Raw genomic sequence first — 20,000 nt, forward strand, 5'->3', positions numbered from 1 at the left:
TCTGAATCAGTTTAGCTTTTTCTTCAAGAAGAGAGGCTTTCATGTTCTTAGCTAATGAGTTCGGCATTTAGTCGGGGAAGCAGTGACGTTTACAACAATTCGCGTAGGTCTTTTCGGAAGTAAACCACTTATGACGTCAAACAGCATTAGACCATTAGGAACGCTAAGTCGCACATTGACAGCTCCTGTTGCAACATTTCAATTGACGTCAATTGTGAACGAAGTTTCCAGGGCGTGAATATGGCTTTAAAGCTAGGTGATGAGATAAACTTAAATAAACCCTTTTCGAGTCTCCGACTACTTGAGGAACAAAACTCCCTGAATTTCGAATTTAAAAGGCTACACATAAAAACATTTGATCTTTTTATCACAACTAGGAACCCTTGCACAAACCTACTGAGAGCATATCTCTTGTTATTACTTGCCCTAGAGCCTTTCATTTCAATCGTTTATTTGATTTGCGTTCATTTGTTCAGATCTCAGTTTACAGTGTCCCCAATTTAGTGCTCCAGCGCTAGAAGCCTAGACACTTAAATATAATTCCCTCCCTTTTCCTTGCCGCTTTTCCTTGGAATGGTATAATTGACAATTATTTCATCAGCGCTAGCCTGTGGACGCAGACGCATTTCCGGACGAATGAAATAATTGTTTTTTTTTAAAATTGCCATTAAACTCGGGACGTACGCTTGGACACTTAGACCACCCAATACCGATGAGATACCGATGCGATAACCAACTAACAACCGATAACGGTCATACCGTGTATGAGCTGATATCCGAGATTGAGTGAATCAATCAGAAAGCTAGAAATGCAATATCGGAGGTCCAAAAATTTAATTAAAGGAGATCATGCAACTTAATTGGAGCTAGCCCTGGTCATCGACTGGACAAGTTAAGCAAAATTGGGATGACGAACAAAGGAAATTTAAAGCCCTTAGCGAATTTGAAGTGCAGACATATTTTGTATTCAGTATAGTTACAATTATTGGAGAAAGTCAATCCTACTGGTTATTTTGAGAAAGCCTGTACCGACTGCCAATTGCACCAAAGTAAAAATAAATTACAAAACTGGATTCAGTCTTGGAAAGTGTTCGCACCCCTATCAGGCCTAGATTTTTTTTCATGGTGCGTTCAAAGCTCGCCAAACTTCAAGTCACTGTACACACCCTCAGTGCAAACATATGACATTTCTTATATTATCCTCCAAATTATATACTTCTTCGCAATGTTCCTCAATTAATTAACTATCGCAATTTGCTTATCTTTCTTAACTGGTGGGGAAATTGCATCGTCATTTATGGCCAAGAGTTTGTGCACTGTAGCTGCACCATTCTTTGCCACATCTTCAATTTCATATTTTTCATCCAGAAAATCAATCAGCCTGGATCGCTGCTCGCCTGTACAGCACTGATTTGCAATCCACTGCGCGGTTTCCTTGCTGATCAAACCTAACACATATTTCTCCCAAACATGAGTGGATTTTACGGCCTGGGGCTCGATCTTATCCTCGACGAGTTCTTTTTTCCGAGAACATTTCGGCTTCATTGGAATGCTCAACAGTTTGGCCTCTTTTTCGCTTGAGATACATAGCTTGTGTTTTTGGGGAAAGCCTCTTCTTTTAGCCCTTACGTCTGACGTGGTAGTCCTGTTTCGCTGTCTGGAAATGCACAGACCCTTGATCTTGTAAAGATCTTTCATGTCGGCGGAAAAGTATGAGGATAAACATGGATCGCCTCTGCAACGAATCACCTCTTCGGTGAATTGGAGTGGTGGTAGGCTGATTTCTTTGAATTGGTTCTTGTTTGATAAACGATTTAAGTGTCTGCCATCTTTTCTGATTGCGTATGAACTGCTGGAGCCAGTGACCTCAAAAGGAAGATCTTGGCGGCTCTCTCTGATATAAACATAACTCTTAACGAACTCATTTATAACAATGGCCCTTTTCGTTTTCGAAGTATCCCTTGTTGGAAATGTAGTGATGTCTTGACAAAGAAATGTACTGAGTTTATCCCTCTGCTGACCCAATACTCTACTTCTCTTTCCTCGGCAATCAGGTGTCCGTATTAGTTTCAAAGATGGATTTTTCCAAAGAAAATCTAACGTCTGCGGATTACCTTCTCGAGAGGCGCCTTCGCCGTGTTTGGAGAGGGAAGAATTTGGTCTGTCGTTTATCGGAGGCAAAATTGAATTTTTTCGTATCATACTGGATTTAAGTGTATAAGAAGTTCAGTGTGATGATCCTTGATAAATTAACTGAGATATGAAAGAAAATAAATGAATGTGTTTTTTTTTTGCCTTGTGGCGAAGTTGCTAAGAAATCGGATGGAAACACAAGCTGAATTTACCCAAACAAACAGCAGACTAATCAATGGCAACGCTGTAAAACCGCTAGATCGATAATTAAAAACCTCAGTAAATACAGTTCCTTTGTTTAGTGGCTGTTATGTATCAAATAAAATGGTTTTAAGATAAAAAATGATAGGATAACGAGATTTAATTGCAGAACATAAAATAGTTAATTTTTTTAGACCGATTTACAATTTGGAAACTTTTATGAAAAACATCACGCAAGACTGAAGAATATGTGAAGAAACGACAACTCTTGTGTGAATTTCCTTCAGTTTTAATTCAATTTTGAAAAGGTCTTGTTCGCTGTAGAACTGCAGTTGGCAAGACTCGATACAAGACACGGGGTTTTCTTTTTCTTTTTTCTTTGTTTGTCGGATTCAGTTAAATGCCTGTAGTAATTAAATTTTCATGTACCGTCTCAACATAGAAAATCATTTCAAAACGCGTACAGATAAATATTTTCTCTGATATAAATAAATGTAAATATTTGAGGCAAGGGTTATAGAATGATGAATGGGAGAAGTGATCCTCGCATTTAACTGGACAATTTAAGGACGTCTTTAAGCAGTTGTCTTTTACCGTCTGAAAAATTCAGGCGGCTAATGACCTTCCGCGATGCCGGTGCAGCCACTCATTTGGGAGAAGGTCAATTTGATGGGCTCATGTATTCCTGTGAAAGGACTCGATAAATGTCCAGATAATTGCGACGATGACTTATGCCTTTCGTTTAATGTTTTTGGTAGTAGCCAAAACGCGGGGCCGGGGCCGGGGTCGGGGCCGGGGCCGGGGCCGGGGCCGGGGCCGGGGCCGGGGTCGGGGTCGGGGTCGGGGTGTCTTTTTTTTTTTCAAAATTTTTTCGTTTCAATTTTTGTAGTTATTCTCCCGTACTGTTATTTTCTAATGTTCGGCATCTTTCCTTCATCTATGTTGGAAATTACCCAAAAGATATAAGGAACGTACGGAAGCTTCGAAGGAGACATCGTTTGCTTTTCGAAAAGAATTTCCAACCGAAATTTAATACGTTAAACCAAGTGATTCGCGCGTTAAGTTATGTCGCTTAATTGTTTTATTGTATGGAACTATATTTGCAATTTTATTTTCCACAGCAAGTTTGCATGAGTTGAAAGGTGACAACTAATTAGAAATTCAGAAATATTTAAATCGAAACTGCAAACGCGCAAATTACTTTTTCACTTTCCTCCGATTAAGAACGTTAAAGGCAATCAATAGAAGAAATCAAACTTTCAGTCGACTAGTTCAACGACATATTGATGGAGCAGCTTGTACGAATAAAAATCTGAAGATCTACAGGATCCTCAGTGGCGTGATCTTGCCTTAAAGTACTGCCTCGTACGTAGGTGCGAATCGCCTAGAGACACTGAAGACTCGCTCAGTTTCACATTTTAAAACCACATTTTAATGTTTACTTCGTACAAAACTTCTCCGCAATACAATTAAAACGAAGCAGAACAGCCATAATTCCACTATGGTCGTCACGCAAACGTTCTCAGTTGCTTGTTTTCGCAAAATTGTTCTAAGTGTGGTTGTGCTTTTTCTCGTAAGATTGGATTCGATCCCTTGAAGTCCGAATAGAATTGGCTAGCAAGTTCCCGTGCGACTGACTTTACTACAAACCGTTTGTGGTAAATCAGACAACAACATTGACAACAACACGAACAAACAAGCAAAAAGAACGTTGCATGACTGCGTGACGATCATCGTGGAACTGGGATTCTGATGGTTTTTTTTTAACGAAGTGAATATTACGATGGGACTCTGTCTGGCAGTTAGCGTGTATTCCATAAATTGAAACGAAAAAATTTGTAAAAAAAAAAAAAAGACACCCCGACCCCGACCCCGACCCCGACCCCGACCCCGACCCCGACCCCGACCCCGACCCCGACCCCGGCCCCGGCCCCGGCCCCGCGTTTTGGCTACTACCCTTAATATAGGGAAAATCTTTAATACGAGGGATTCCCATTATCATTTCCCGGTTTCGAATTTAGAATTATTGAGTTGAGTCGGTGTCACGTGTACTGAGATAGAGTTTATGGTTAGTTCTCCACTTCGATACACGATTCATACATGGCATTTTTCCGGGTGCCTCGGTTTTGCGCTCTGAAATCCAACTACCTTTCATTAATGACTCGAGTTTATTGGACATGCGTATGTAGTCAATCTCGCATGCGTACAGCCCATTACCAGTGCAATATAATAGAACTTTATTTTTCACACGATAATGTTTATGGCTGAATATCTTGTGGGGTCGTTCACAAATGAAATCAAATCAAATTAATACATTTCAAATCATATTGGTTTTTTGAGGAGAGGGGAAAACCGGAGTACCCGGAGAAGACCTCTCGGTGCAGAGTAGAGAACCAACGAACTCAACCCACATATGACGCCGGATCTGCGAATCGAATCCGGGCCACATTGGTGGGAGGCGAGTGCAATCACCACTGCACCATCCCTACTCCCCTTAGTGCACATCCTTGGGCAGCCATAAACACCTGTTTCATCCATGTTGGACGGATCTGTTTGGCATAGCCAAGTCAATTTGCATGCGTGCCACAAATATGTTGACGCCTAGGTGGCAACACAGCGGTACGAAAGAAGGGCTTTGCAAGAAGGAGTTATCTGTGAGCATGTCAGACTAAAACTCTAGTTGATGCCATCAGCTTCAAGTATCTTATCGGAATAAGAAACTGTTACCAAAATACTTATGAAGGAATCCTTGATTAAGTGTGGTTACTTGTCAAGTTCAAAGAACAAATTTGAAAATGTATAGCTCTGCCGATCTGCTTGCACATGGATCGTTGTGCGAATGTAACACCCAGTGTTATACTACTTGAGACTGTTGAAATCTTCATACGTTTCCCATAGCCTCGATCCTAGTCAGCTAACGGGGTCCGTTATTGTAAGGTAAACACTTGTGTATTCAGTTCTTCTAAACTGTATCAACAATACTCTTCTGCAAAAGGCCGTTTGGGGGACAGAAACGGTTTAAGTCGTCTTGAGGCTAACTTAAAAAGCATTCAGCGCAGATACTTTTAATGCCAAAATGAATATCAGAATTGCAATAAAAAGTTCAAAAATCAGTTATTAATGTTCATACTTCCATAAAGTTAAATTATTTACGGTTATTTATAATTATGCCAATAATTAGTAACCTACAAAATAATTTAGAGACAATAGGGCCGAGATGTAAATGAATAATGAGACTATTGGAACCGACAAAGGGTACACTCCCTTGAGACTGATAGGTGAGATCTGATGATCTTTGTCACACAGGCTCCATTTAAATACCGTTATTCGCTGGCACGTGTTTCCTAGCTGAGCATGTTATCGTAATTATTTTCTTTGTGAGTTTAACAATGAGATCGCGTGGTCCTTTGTTTAAGAAGGTTTCAAATCTACTCGGGAAATCTCTGATTTTTTCCACATTATTTATCTGACAAATGTTACCACATTAGAGAAAGTCACTTTCACCAAACTTAATAATTCAATCAGGAAGTAAGAGATTGATATTTGAATTTACGTTTTTCAAATTTAAAAAAAAGTATATTTAGAATAGCTCGCTCTTTTATCAAGTGAAAGATCTGAAAGAGATCTCTGGATAGTCCAATGACATTTTTAAAGTTTCCGGATCAGGATTTTCTAGCGCAAATTCACGGACTCAATTCACACATGTAACAAGCACTCAGTACTCTCGATACAACAGACATCTTGATCCAAATTCTAAACGACACGGGCACAATGAGTCATTCTGTATGTTTACTGAAGTCAAGTCGTTTTGAAGGGAAATCATGACATTTTAAAGACGTAACAATTAAACGTATGCCGCGCTCACATTTTTACAACGCCGACATTGGACAATGGCAGGTCTCCAAGGAACGCAATTCCCTTCGGTTTTTCGCGACCGTTGTGCCTCCCAACGAGACTCTCTTATGAATAAAAAGAAATTTGTCACCGTTGATTTGAATTCGGTTCCGTTTTCAGGGCCCAATTTGATAGCGTTTGTAAGGTCAGCTGCAAGAATAATACACATGACAGACTAAACGCCTTGAAGTTTACAAAAGGGAACCAAATTGAATACGTCGTCTATTGTTGGTTGCAGCTGGCATATTTTAATTAGAGTTTGCCTAATAATTCTTTTGTGAGACGAGTTGTTGTCAATAGAGATAACATATGGGGTAAAGGGAGGCCATAAGGAAATACTGAACCACAGGAAGAAATGATTGCAAATATTCCAGGTATTTTTGCGTTTGAGTTTTCTTAACTTTTATGTTTCGTTTTAATTGCTGTTACGCTTCACCAGCAACAGGGAAAGGAGCTGGCTGAAAGCGCGGAGAAACGACGTAAAACCAGCGATAAAAATAATTCTATCATATTTGAACTGTGCGCCGTGAAGTTGAAAACCTATATCACAATTTGCATATCGGTTAAGTTGTGCTTTTTCGGCTAAACTGCGAAATCAACGCTTTCATTTGAAAGGTTTGCTTGGTTGTGCATGTAATCGCCTGATAGTACTTGTTGTCGTTTTTGACCGCTGCTGGTTTTAAACTAAATTTTGCTATATTCGTTCGAGAGACAATGTAACAAATTACCGAATGGAGGCAGTCGTCGAGAGTATCCTCTATCATGAATGCTTTAGTTCAGTTTTAGCCCTAAAATGTAACTCTGTTAAACCTCCAAGAAAGTGTTGCTTTTATTTTGAGCGCTAGCCCTACATTGTAACAGAAGAGCTCGTTTCGCAAAGAAATCGAAATTCTTAAAAATATCAGGCTGCTGACTTCGTTCATTATTAATGTGGGTCGCGATAATCTTTCTCTTTGGCGTTTTCGTTGAAGACATCTGCCGTCAAGGATTTTAATTAGCCAGCGAGATTCCCTGCAATAAATAACTGGCTGTCAGCAAAATGGGACTTTGGCATCAAAGCACCTGCTCCACCTCGCGGATTGGAAAACAATGGAAAAATTGGCGAGGCTTACATGAAGATCTGTTGAGATGTCTTTCTAAAATCTGATCAAGGCGATGACCTTAAATCGAGCAATGTCGCCGCAATTTTTATATAAAATTTAGAAGAAACACACTGGTGCGGTCTTCGGAGAAAAAAAAAACCAGCGTTTTTGTTAAATTAAAATTAGTGCCTTGTTCCTTTTGGATCTGACCTGTAGAAGGATGAAAGTTTCAACTTGCTTTTGATTTAAATTCTAAAGAAATTTGGAATTTTATTTTCCGTGTTATCTCCTACTTTTGGAAACTCTTAGACCACCAGCAAAAATGCCTCTTTGACCGTGAAGAAAGCCTTTTTGGAAGTTTTATCTTGTAATGTAAATGCATTGAAGGAAGAACATTTTTTGGCCATGAATAATAAACGAGAAAGCATGCCACTTGGAACAATAAAATATGCATCTGGTTTCAAACGCATTATACCGTGAAGTGTAACCAGCGGTAGAATTTTTTTTAACGGAGCTGAACTCAATACTAATGTGAGTTTAATATCTCTTATATTCTATTGTCAAAACACGAATTGCCAAGTTGGGAGAATCTTGTTTGGCTGTGCATCCATTAATTAGCTAAGAAGGAGAAATCGAAAACACCAAAATTCACTTGAAATCAGCACTAATAGAGTCACAAGTATGAAGCAGCTGTTCGCTGCTAACTGTGTTATCCACCGGTCGTGAATTACGACAGCGAGCGAGGGAAATACGGGGTCGTATTTGACAGGTCGACATGGATTTGCGCCTTGCTCACGGTACTGTCAACTCTCTCGCAGGAAACATGTTTGCTCCGCGCGCCGAGACAACTCCATTTCTAGATTTTAGAAGCAAGGAAGAGGTGAACGCGAGAAAGCCAGATAGCAGACACAAACCGTTCATGCAACCAGTTTACAGAACGAGCAAGGAGATGGAAGGCAGGCATATTTTCAACACAAGGGAAAGATATAACGGAGTACAGCGACCTCCTTTTACAAGGTAGGGTCGTTCATATTCTTGCTGTGATAAGATATTTGAAAGATCGTTAGAATTCTCAGAGTACGCACCATGACTCTAGAATAATTTAATTAAAAACTCGTGTTTTGTTCCACTGTGAGATCACCCATAGTTTAATCAAGGGTAACTTAAGAAGTTAATAAGGCAACTTATTTACCTATCCTTTGACTATCGACTGGAAATTTGTTCTTTTGCGAACCTCGCAAATGCAGTGAGAAACAGTTTCGCGCTCTTGTTCAAGTCCTCATTTTGTATTTCCCCATGTCTTTATTTTTATGCATTATTCATACTGCTTTATTTGTTTGGCAATGTTTGACATCCCAAGTCAATGACAAAAACATATTTGAATTTTTCAAGCACACCGGCTTAAGTACACCTCCAAATAATATTTTTGAGTGTTAAAATTTTGCCGTTTGACTCTTCATTTTAATACTCGGAAATATGCAGTTCGCGCTATTAATTTTTAATTGTAAGCAACATTTGAATAAATGATTAGGAAAGTGTAAACTTGCAATTACTCCGAGAAAGTAATGTTTTTGTGTCGGCGGAGCTTGCCCAGCTGTAATTTCTTTTCGGCTGAATTTCTTGCCTCAGTTACTGCAATGTGATATAAATGGAAGTATCATGCTTCGGTTTGAGGGAAAATTTCTGGCTAAAACGGCAGATATTTATTAACAAACTGGTGGCATATTTTGTCTTCCAGCCAAACGTGGCTGGAAAGTAGACTGGAGACGACTCAGGCAATCCCATGCCGTCTTGATTCAAAACAGAAATTTACTTTACCGTGAGAGCAGTAATTGCGACAAACATACATTTAACTTTGCTTTTACCAAAATTTAAGAAATGATCGTTTCTGAAAAGGAAATGCTTCGCTGTTTCCGTTTTAAAAGCAATACGAGAAAATTAAACTGACGCGGAAGTTTTGTACAACGAATAATTATCTTCGGCTTGCCATGGTGAATAATTCAACCTGGTGCTTCAATTTATGAAGAAGTGGTCATCTCGAAAAGCTGAAAGGTTATGCAAAAAAGTGAATCTCTCGAAGAAAACATTGCAAAAGAAAAGAAAGAAAAAATGAGGCAGTCGAGTCCGAGTTCGCGACTGTCTGCAGCTGCCTTTTCTTCAAAAATTGTCCAGGAGGTGAATAATAGTATAAACGCCGTTGAAGTTTACAGAGAAAATGGAAAATTAATCCTCATGTCGTCACGTTTTCCCGAAACCTTAAATGTGGTGATTTGACGTCGTTGCTTTGTAGACAACTGCATGGAAATGTAGAGAAATATCAAACGATTAGTTTTATTAGTTAGCGGTGATGGAGCAGTGGTGAGAGCACTCGTCGCCCACCAACTGGTGATGCAGGTCCGATTCCCAGACTTGGCGTCAAGTGTGGAGTTTGTTGGTTCTCTACTCTGCTTCAAGAGGTTTTTCTTTTCGAAAACCGTCCTCCGATTTGATTTTCGGACAGTGTCCACAACTAGTGCCTCAGCGCTAAAGACATGCACTTGACGCTTACATAAAGTTCATTCTTCTTCTACTTCTTCTTGTCTTATAATATCATAAACAACAACAACTACTACTACTACTACTGCTACTACTACTACTACTACTACTACTACTACTACTACTACTACTACTACTACTACTACTACTACTACTACTACTACTACTACTACTACTACTACTACTACTACCACTACTACCACTACTACCACTACTACCACTACTACCACTACTACTACTACTACTACTACTACTACTACTACTACTACTACTACTACTACTACTACTACTACGACGACGACGACGACGACTACTACTACTACTACTACTACTACTACTACTACTACTAATACTACTACTACTGCTGCTACTACTACTACTACTACTACTACTACTACTACTACTACTACTACTACTACTACTACTACTACTACTACTACTACTACTACTACTAATACTAATACTAATACTAATACTAATACTAATACTAATACTAATACTAATACTAATACTAATACTAATACTAATACTAATACTAATACTAATACTAATACTAATACTAATACTAATACAGGCGCGTGAGCGCCAACGGAGCACCATGCTTTATTTGACTGTGAAATTGCAGTCGAGTAAGCGAATTTACTTCGCTTTAGGTTGACTTTTTAATTAGTAAGATTTTTGCTGTTGTTCTAAACTGAAGAGAGAGGGAATAAAGATTGTCAGTCAAACGGAAAATGTTGTGATAGAGATAACTGTGCAAGTAACTTTCATTTTTAGTTGTTGATGAAATTATTGGTCATTGTTTGCAAGGCTTGTTTGTTTTCTGCTGTCAGTTCAGCGGTGTTTGATCTGTTTGATCAGTGTAAACTGTATTCAGTAATGACGATTAACTTTGTACTTTATGCAGAAGCATAATTATTATTTCCATATACATTATATTGCTTTCTGGGGTTAAAGGCGGAAACTCCGCTTTTAGGCTTGGCTAAATCTATATATTAATAATAATAATAATAACAACATCATCATCATCATCATTTCCATTAGTGCCAGAACGTGCAGATGCACAGGGAGTTCTAAAAAAAATACGGTCATGCCAACGAAACGTAGCTTTAAAATACTGATAACTTTGCGCTGTAATTAGTCTTTATAATGGCTGCCATGCTCTCATGATTTCGAGCTTTTTATATTTTGATAATTTTGTCCTTCTGCAATCTTGCCCGGATCAAGTGTTGGACGTTTAGTTCACCTAAGGATGCCTGGACCTATGGAGAGAGAGTTATTTGGCTTAAATTAAACCTATACGTCCAACTAACATTGCTTGCCCCAGTGGATTTTGTCTGGTTCGTAAAGACAGATTGGTTCGTGGTGGAGGTGGCGTCGCTATCATTTGTAGAGGAGATTGGAAAATTGAACGACTCGGTGGTCTCTTTTCCAGTGATTTTGAATGTTTATGGCTGAGGGTTTCGACTCCTAATTATGTCTATTATGCATGTGTTGGTTACCATCCCGACGAGTCCTTGTATGATCAAGAGGAATTGTTGGATTTTCTCAGGGCTTCTTGTGAGCATTTAATGACTGTGGATACGTATTCAGTGTAACATCATTATGCCAGGGATGTTAATCAGCTAAAATATAAGGATTTACTTGTACATGGTTCGCTGTCTCAGATGGTTACACAGCCCACCAGAGGTGAAAATATTTTAGGTCTGTCTGCATGACCACAATATGGTTATTGCATGTCCGCGAACTTCTGCTAAAGCTAAACGTAGCAGCATACAGTTAAGAGATGTTAGAGAACATAGGGAAATTCATATGGGTTATCTGCTTGGAAGTCATGATTGGCAAGAGGGTTTTTTCTGTTGCTGATTGTGAATTGAAGTGTGACGAGCTATCTAATACCCTTTGGACCATGTTTAACAAGTGTTTCCCGCTCCCGCTAATTTCTTTTCGTATATTCTCCAGGGATCCTTCTTTCATTTCGTCATATATTGGTTAAACATCTTCTGAAATTTAGGAATAGGCTGCAAAAGAGATCTAAATCGCTGCCTGTTGGCCTTGAGGACAGAATTAATCATCTTATTAGGGAAAATCAAGGGCAAACTGTCAAGCAGGAATCTTGTATGTCTGGTAGGGGCTTGCGTACGCGTGGTAGTCTACTGTCAATACTATCACTGGAAGAGATACTCAGCCTCAGTTGATTTGCTCACTTATTCACCAAGACACCGTTAATGAATCCTTTTGTAGCATAAATTCAGACCCTGAATATGTAGCCCCTTCACTAATTGATATCCCCGATGATGCGAGAGTACCTCAAATACCTCTCCATGTTGTCATGTTGTTAAAGCTCCCCTTTACTGATTTTGCCCAATGATCTTTCTCCCGCTGTTACCGATGTGTTTAACAGCTCGCTGTAACAACATAAAGTTCCATCCTCTTGGAAGATGGCAGATATCAAACCTTAACCAAAGGAGTCTCCACTGACTAGTTGCACCCCGCTTCGACCAATTTCTTTGACTGCTGTTAACATGAGACTCTTTGAACGATTGGTCTATAGGTTTGAACTTTCCAGTATTTGCAAAGATTATATCGATTTAGATCAGTTTGCTTATCGTGATGGCCATAACTCTACTATGGCATTAATTAAATGTCAACATACATTTTCAAAGTGGCTGGATGGTAGCGCCGATTTTGTCAGAATTTTTTCCTTTGACTTTAGTAACACCTTTGACTCTTTATCACACAATATCCTCTGCAGTAAATTGAAGCAAGTTAATATTAAGCCATATATTATCAATTGGCTTATTAGTTTTTTAGGTCAGAGGAAGCATGCAGAGAGTTGTTGCCGATGGTTACTGTACTAAATATTATAAATAGGGGAGTTCCTCATGGTAAAGTTCTGGGTCCGGTCTTATTTTCTATTTTTATTTATGACATCAAAGCAGTGAATACTAATAAGAATCTTCTAGTTAAATTTGCAGATGATAGAACTATTATTTTGCCGATTGAGAAATATGTAGGCTTAGATCAGTCTGAAATGGAAGTTCTATCCTTTATTGGATGGTGCGAGAACAACCGCATGAAAGTTAATTTGACGAAACATTGGAATTCCTTTTACGAGGAAAGACTACCAGGACGCCGCCTGAACCACTTGAGAACATAGAGAGGAAAAGAGAAACTGAAATTATTGGACGTTACTTTTGAGCACGTGCCAGTTAATTGGGACACTCATATATTGATTATTTACTTAGTAAGGCTAGCAGTAGGTTGTGTATTTTAAGAACATGTAAATATTATCGCTATGCTATTGAGAATTTGGACTTACTTTTTCAAAGTTTGATCCTTTCGGTCTTTACAAATGCTATTGACGTCTAGGGGTGTGCTTTTTATAGTAAATATTTAAGTAGAATTGATAAGCTCTTTGCCAGATGTTACAAGTTGGGTTACTGCTTAAAGCAGCACAGTATCTTGGATATTCGTCATACAATAGAGATACGAAGTTATGACGAAGGATCTCTTCCACCAATACTGCTTTGAGAGATCTTTTACCTCGCATAATCATATTCTACCTAAGGTCCGGACGTACAAGTCGTTTCAAATCTGTTTTTATAAATAGATTTCTTTTTCATAGTAATTAATATTTGTTTGTAGTTTTATTCATTTTTTGCCTTGTAAATTGCTATTATAATAATAATTATAATTATTATTATTATTATTATTATTATTATTATTATTATTATTATCGTTTGTGTGGTACATTATGAGCTAATCATCCTACAATTGAATTTATACGAACGGTTTCTAAGTAAAGGTACAGAACGAACAAATCTCTCTTGTTTGCTCACGTTGTCATGATCAGAACCCCAAATTTCTTTTTTTCATGTTGTTGTTTTGTTGACCAATGAAAGCATTGCGGCGAATTCATGTGTTCCTTTGATGTCAGTTCACTATTTACTTATGTCCCACTGGATGAAACTATTCAAATTGGCTTCGATAAGCTGTATGCCCTCTGGTGCAAATCCACCTAGATTACCCCGATTGGTCCTAAAGAATTTACTCTTGTCTGCAACAAATAAGAATCAGTTTGTTTTTGATGGTCAACACTATAACCAGATTGATGGCGTCGCAGGGCCTGTTTTTCAATAAAGTCCCGGAAATTCTCCGAGCCCGAAAAGAAATTGGTGAAACTGAGATATGTTCATTTTGAAGAATTGGTCTTTGAAGATATTTTCAACACCAGAGAAAACAAAACAACTGCAAAGTTGCATGACTTTAGTTTAAGTTCTCCTTTTGAAGATACAAAGCATTTTATACCACCCGAAATATACGCCAGAAAATTTTCGGGATCTTTGAGAAACGACTTCAATGCTCGCAAAGTACAGCCGAAATGCCATATTTTAGGCTAGCTGGTTTATTCTCGGTGGAATCATCATCCAGAAATCTTGGTTTAATGGAAAAAGGTTTGAAGCTTTCCCGTGCTCGGGGAACTTTATTGACGCCACGAAATTTCACCAAAATATTTCAAGGAATTTTATTGTTAAGTTGTGGATTAACTGACCGTCTGACTTCTTGAATGTACCGAGGAGGCATCGAAAAACAGCGACTCTATCTTCGGAACAGATCGGAAAATGTTACACTTAACCCTTTGGAAGGTGTTCAAGTTCGATTCTCTGGGTTGTTCATATCATGTCAAATGGGTCATTTTTAAAAAGCCAGTTCAATACCGACTAGCGGATCCGATCACCTGGAAGGTAAGGCTTTCAAAAAAGCGCGATCATGATTCTAAAACAAAGACAAACTGAAGAGAACAAAATTAACGAACTCTTTTTTTTCTGTTATTGACAGTCGCTACTCTTCACTGTTTGGCTGATCAAATAAAAAATCGCAAGTTTAGCAAATGGTCTTAATCACCTAGGTTCCAGAAGAATTCCTCTTGTAGAGATGTCAGAATTTGTTCCATTTTTTGCCCTTTTAGATGATTAGTGGCGGAGTTTATTGGCCAAAGATATTAAAAAATGCGTCGTAAATGTTCAAAATTATTCGTTCGCTGGAGCTCATAAATATTCATGTAGCCCCCAAACATCTGCTCCAGCGGATTGCTCAAATAGTCCTTCCTGACTCTTGCACAAGCAGCAAGCGGTCTCTAAAGGACGTGATAAAATATACAAAGTTCATCGTCGCATTTGTTTTCTTGGATAACAACACGACGGAATTGCCTGCTTGCCGAGAATGATTCAACTGAAGTTTGGGGATAAATGTGGCAAAAGAGAGAAGTCTCGCTCCAGCGATAAATTAAGGTCACTTTAGCTCTCTACATTATTGATATATTGTGTAGACAAGTTGAAACATCAACCGTATGATATCCTTCGATCGTCCACGCGTCGAAAGCATCATAGCGCTTCATATTATTGATCTTTTAGTCTAAGTTTTATAATCAATGCTTGAGTTATTCTATTTCCTCCTAACTTCAGATTCTCAAAAATTGTGAACGACATATTGTTACGCCATTACTTATTCAGTTACAACATGGCTTCACTGGACATTTCCGCGAATTATGCACATCTGTCTCTCTCAGAGAAAAACTATATTCGCAGTTTCGGTGTCCTCTAAAATCATTCCCGGGATATCTTGTTTCCTCGCATTTTTACGTGCGCAATTGTAAAGCTCTTCAAAGGGCAGATGGGTTTGTCGAATCCGTCTAAAGCTCGCAGAGCCCTTTTTTTCTTTTGTTTTACACCCCTAAACAAGTTGTAACGAGCGACTATTTAAATACAGCTGTCCTCTTTTAAGCTTATGCAGCAATAAAGAATAATGGCCGACGCCAAATCTACATTTAAACAGGTACTACATATTTCTGTTTTTGCCAAAAAGGAGGAAATCGTGAATTTTAGACACATCCAAACATGAAACGTTCCGCCTGACAAATAGTCGTCATTTCCCGCTCGAAAAGTTGCCCTCGCGTGGCATAAATTTCCAAGGAAAATGTACTGTTTACGGATTTTTACTAGGTCACTCCAGTCGGCTAACATGAAACATTAAAAGGAAACAAAAATATTGTCAGTTTTAATTTAAATACTCTTTGTGATAACATTCTCAAGCCTTAATTTTGTTTTAATCCTGATGTAGAATCTTTTTCCGCGGGCTAATGCATATAATTTGTTAGCCTCTATAAAAAAGAAAGTACAGAGTTCATTAGTTACGTATTAGTTGGTGTCAGTAAGAGATTTACACTTGTTGGTACAAATTCAATTCATATTGTTTCACTTTTCTCCCCACTCATCATTTTCGTTTTAAATCTCAATCAAATGCAAACTCAGTATTGTTCCTCGAGGGTAAACTAGAATGGATGACTGATGTAAAATTTTCTGTTGATAAGGAAAGGAAAAAATCCCACTCTACGAAATTTAATGGCAGTTACAATTTCATTTACACAAGTTTATCTGTTAAAATATCTGTATTGCCCGTAATGTTTAAACATCTTTGTTTGAACCATCCGGTTCTCTAGATTGCCATTCCCTCGGGGAAAATCGGCTTATCAAATTTCGCTTAGAAAACTTTTAATTTTGCGCTTTTCCGCGGAACATAAACAGTATGTTATGCCTCCTTGTGTCAGTTCTGATTCTTGACTTTTTGTTTTGAACTCAAAAATTAAAGACGTCACGCCGGGTAGAACAGAAAAAAAGTGAAAAATTCCTCAATCTGCAAAACTTAATGGGTATTACAAAATAACCGACCCAATTCCACATCCAAACGGCATTGAAATTACACTGAGTTCCTGAATGAAAAATGTTGGCCTCCATAGCTTTTTTTTGTCTCAATTCATGACGGCAATAATTTCTTTCTTTGTAAAAAGAGCTTTAAAATAGGAAACAAATTTCTATTAATGGTTAAGAGAAATGTGTTTTTTTAATGTCTTTTTACTTTTCTGGTTTGATTAGTTCACAGGATCCATGCATCGTCTAGTTATCGAAAGTCACTGTATTGATTTCTTTTTCTTACCATTACATTTAGGTACTTTTTGTAAGTATAACAATCATTGATATGGGTTTGGTTTTATCAGGCTTTTGTCAGGTACTAATAAAGATTGTGAAATAGCACCCAGTGGTAAATAACCAGGAAAGATTGGGGGAAAAAAACGTGTCAAAGATGCTTAGACGTTTTTTCACAGCCGTTCAGCTAGCATCAAGTTTGAATCAAGTACTATTTAAGATCGTGTATAACATTGCTGACAAACCAAAGAGAGCAAAAGTTTTGAGTAGTAGGATAGGCAAAGTCATTGATATTGAATTCTAGGCGCATTTGGTAAACGGCACTATGTCTAAACTTGACAGAAATGTGAACTGTGTCGTCAGCACAGCGCTTTCGTTGCCTTTTTTGCGACGGACGACACGGAATAATGACTTTTGTCTCGTGTTAAACTTCTTTAGTCATCCAGCTACAAAATGACAACTTTTCTTTTCAAACATGACTGTTAAAGAAGCTCGTTCAAATTGTAACGGTGGCTCGTTAGTTGAGCCGGAGCAAAAACCAAACGAGCAAACAAAAAGCCTTGTGACCCTGAAAACCGGCGCATTTGTGCTGATCTTTTTATGTTTAGTACTTTGACATTTGAAGAGTAACACAAGCAACGAGATGACTGGCTGAAGAATCTCCTATCAGAGAAAAAACCCAACACTCAGAGAGTTCAACAAATTAAATAGGAGAATGCAAAATGTATGTCTCTCTTAATCTTTTGGAGTTTAAAAAGAATCAAAGGATGGTTTTCAGTTACTCTTTTGAGATGTAGATGACAAAAACGAAATCAATTCATGGCAAATGCTTGATGACGAACAATCCAAGCTAGTAGAAAGATAAATTGAGCGTCGCGCTGACGGCTATCGACAAACGCCGATCAGACTGACATTTTCACTTTCGCTTACTGTCAAAGAAAGTTGCCGGTTTGATCAGGTCTGGCTTATTTCTTGCCGGTTAACTTATGTAAAGCTATCTCAAAAGAGAGAAGAACAAGATAGAAGAAACGAATTTTCATGCCGGCGTTTTCGACAGTTAGCAGCCTGTCGTTAGCTGTTGGGCAGGTACAAAATAACACAGGTTTCAGGCCACAGGTCAAACAGAAACAACCCTAACCGTTTCAAATGCTAACATTGGGCCTAAAAAAGCCTAATCAGGCCTAAGGTTGGCTTTAATGGCTGTTTAGCAGTGGGGGATCCAGGGGAGGGCCCCGGGGGGCCCGTCCCCCTTATTTTTGGACGAAAGCTACGAAAACTGTGAAAGGGCAAAAACAAAATGTTTGAGAGCGGGCCCTCACCTTACCTCCAGGTCTGGATCTACCACTGTTAAGGATACTTTCTGTATTGGTAAAACCTGTGACCTGTGACCTGGACCTGTGACCTGAGACCTGTGTTTTTAACCTGCCGTTAGCTGTTTGCCTTTCGCGAAACGCAACGCTAAAATTTAATTCGCTAATAGGAGATCTATTCGGTGACATTCAATATGGCGGAATTGACGTAACTTATGCAAATCACTCAGAATGAATTTAGAGCCCGGCGCCTATGGGACGTACGTGAACTTGAAAGCTCACTATACATGCTGTTCAAATCGAACCCACGAAGCTGTACTTGAGTGCAAATATTAACATTATTCTTTTTTGTTTTATCCGACAGTTTGGCCGATGTCTACGAAGGAGCACTGAGAAACGTGCTAGGAATAAAGCTTCACTTGGCCTTGGACGATCAGCAATCCTTTACGCAGGAAGCGATTAATGATCTTCTTTATCGTGACAAGAAATCAGCAACTCAACAGAGAGATCCCATACGACCAGAAAGCTTGAAGAGAAGAAGCCAAAATCACCAATGTGAACGAAGAGGTGAAGAAGTCAAAGATACGAAAGGTTTAGGATCGTTTCAAGGGCGCACTCTCTTGAGAGACCCACGAAGAGTATCCCCGGGAGCCTCTGCTTTCCATGTCCCGCCCAAAAAGGCACGTGTGGACGAGGAAATGCCGTTCCCCGAGAGGGGGTTCGCGTTCGATCGCTTCGGTGTCCCTTGTGCTGGGACGGGATATCTCATGGACTATCCGAATTCATTTTCAGCCACGATAGGCTCACAAAGTATGTTTCATCGGAGCATTAGTGCACCCGAGGTAGTAACTCATGTTTACGGGACGAACGGGATACAAATCCCTATTCCTAGGGATCCCTACTCGTTGTGGTCGTTCGGGCACCATCGAGATCTCTCGACTTTGTTTCCAGTGCGTTGTTCATCGGTCGAAACCGATCGCAGATTTCGACAAGGTATCGTAGAGGACGAGCGTCGACGAAGTATGGACTTGCCGCGGGTAAACGGCTTTTTGCACGATAAAACGGCCGTTCGCATTAAAATCGAGAAAGAGCTTAGAGAAGATGCGAAACATGACCAAAAGCCAGCCATGACTGAAAGGAGACGTCTCTTGAATACAGGCAAGCAAATAGGAGATGATCGAGGAACAGACAGAGAAAGACTTTCCCCTCCCTCTCCTCAAAAATCCAAAGCAAACTCTCTGTTACTATCATATCGCTCCAGTCCAATAAACAGTAATGTTTCGGTAGACTTTCGGATGGAAACGCGCTATCGCAGCGCCCTTAGAAAAATGGAGTCAAGACGCGATTTGAAGCCGAGAAGAAATGGCGAGGACGCTAAAGAAGAGTTTCTTTTTAAACTGGGGCTTGAGAGAATCGAAGCTTGAGACAGTTAACAATTAGAAACAGAAGCGTCTTTTTTAATCCTTATTGTGCATACTGTAATTATGAACGAAGGCGCTGTGACAAGGCATTGCGTGTTAATCACTGGGATTTTGGAAGCTTTTTTCCTTAAGTCTATGACGTTAGAATCTCTTGAAGGCACAGCGACAATGGTTGCGTCTTATTTTTCAAATCTTGTTTCGTTTGTCCATGGTCCTGGAATTCCGAGGACAAAACCCTTTTTGCCAATTTCATAAATTAAAAGAGCACACGCACAGCAAGCTTGCGCCATGTGGCATTGCTCCTATAACCGGGGTGGCCATGGGGTGCGAAGGGGGGGGGGGGGGGGGAGGGAATCCCGTAGGGAATCCGGCTCATGATACGCACTAAGTATTTCTATCCGAAAAGCTAAAGAGCTTGATGATTAGGTGAACCGGGTG

At 39.2% G+C, this 20,000-nt stretch overlaps 1 protein-coding gene across 4 annotated transcripts in view; it reads left to right on the forward strand.

Annotated features, from left to right (window-relative positions):
- The window catches only part of LOC138052382 (uncharacterized), a 21,173-nt gene that overhangs the window by 952 nt on the left and 221 nt on the right, over positions 1-20,000 (forward strand). Inside the window, exons 1-3 of one of the 4 annotated variants that reach the window (XM_068898863.1) lie at positions 6,484-6,602; positions 8,129-8,327; positions 18,506-20,000. The exon at positions 18,506-20,000 is cut by the window's right edge and continues 221 nt beyond it. In XM_068898863.1, the coding sequence (XP_068754964.1) occupies positions 6,584-6,602; positions 8,129-8,327; positions 18,506-19,565 (1,278 nt within the window). In that variant the 5' untranslated portion in view covers positions 6,484-6,583 and the 3' untranslated portion in view covers positions 19,566-20,000. Of the gene's footprint in view, positions 1-6,483; positions 6,603-7,908; positions 8,328-14,947; positions 15,140-18,505 lie in introns of those variants that run through there. The other 3 variants (XM_068898862.1, XM_068898861.1, XM_068898864.1) reach the window with 3 other exon arrangements.

The sequence above is a fragment of the Montipora capricornis genome, chromosome 6 (assembly GCF_036669925.1).
Source record: "Montipora capricornis isolate CH-2021 chromosome 6, ASM3666992v2, whole genome shotgun sequence".
Lineage (NCBI taxonomy): Eukaryota > Metazoa > Cnidaria > Anthozoa > Scleractinia > Acroporidae > Montipora > Montipora capricornis.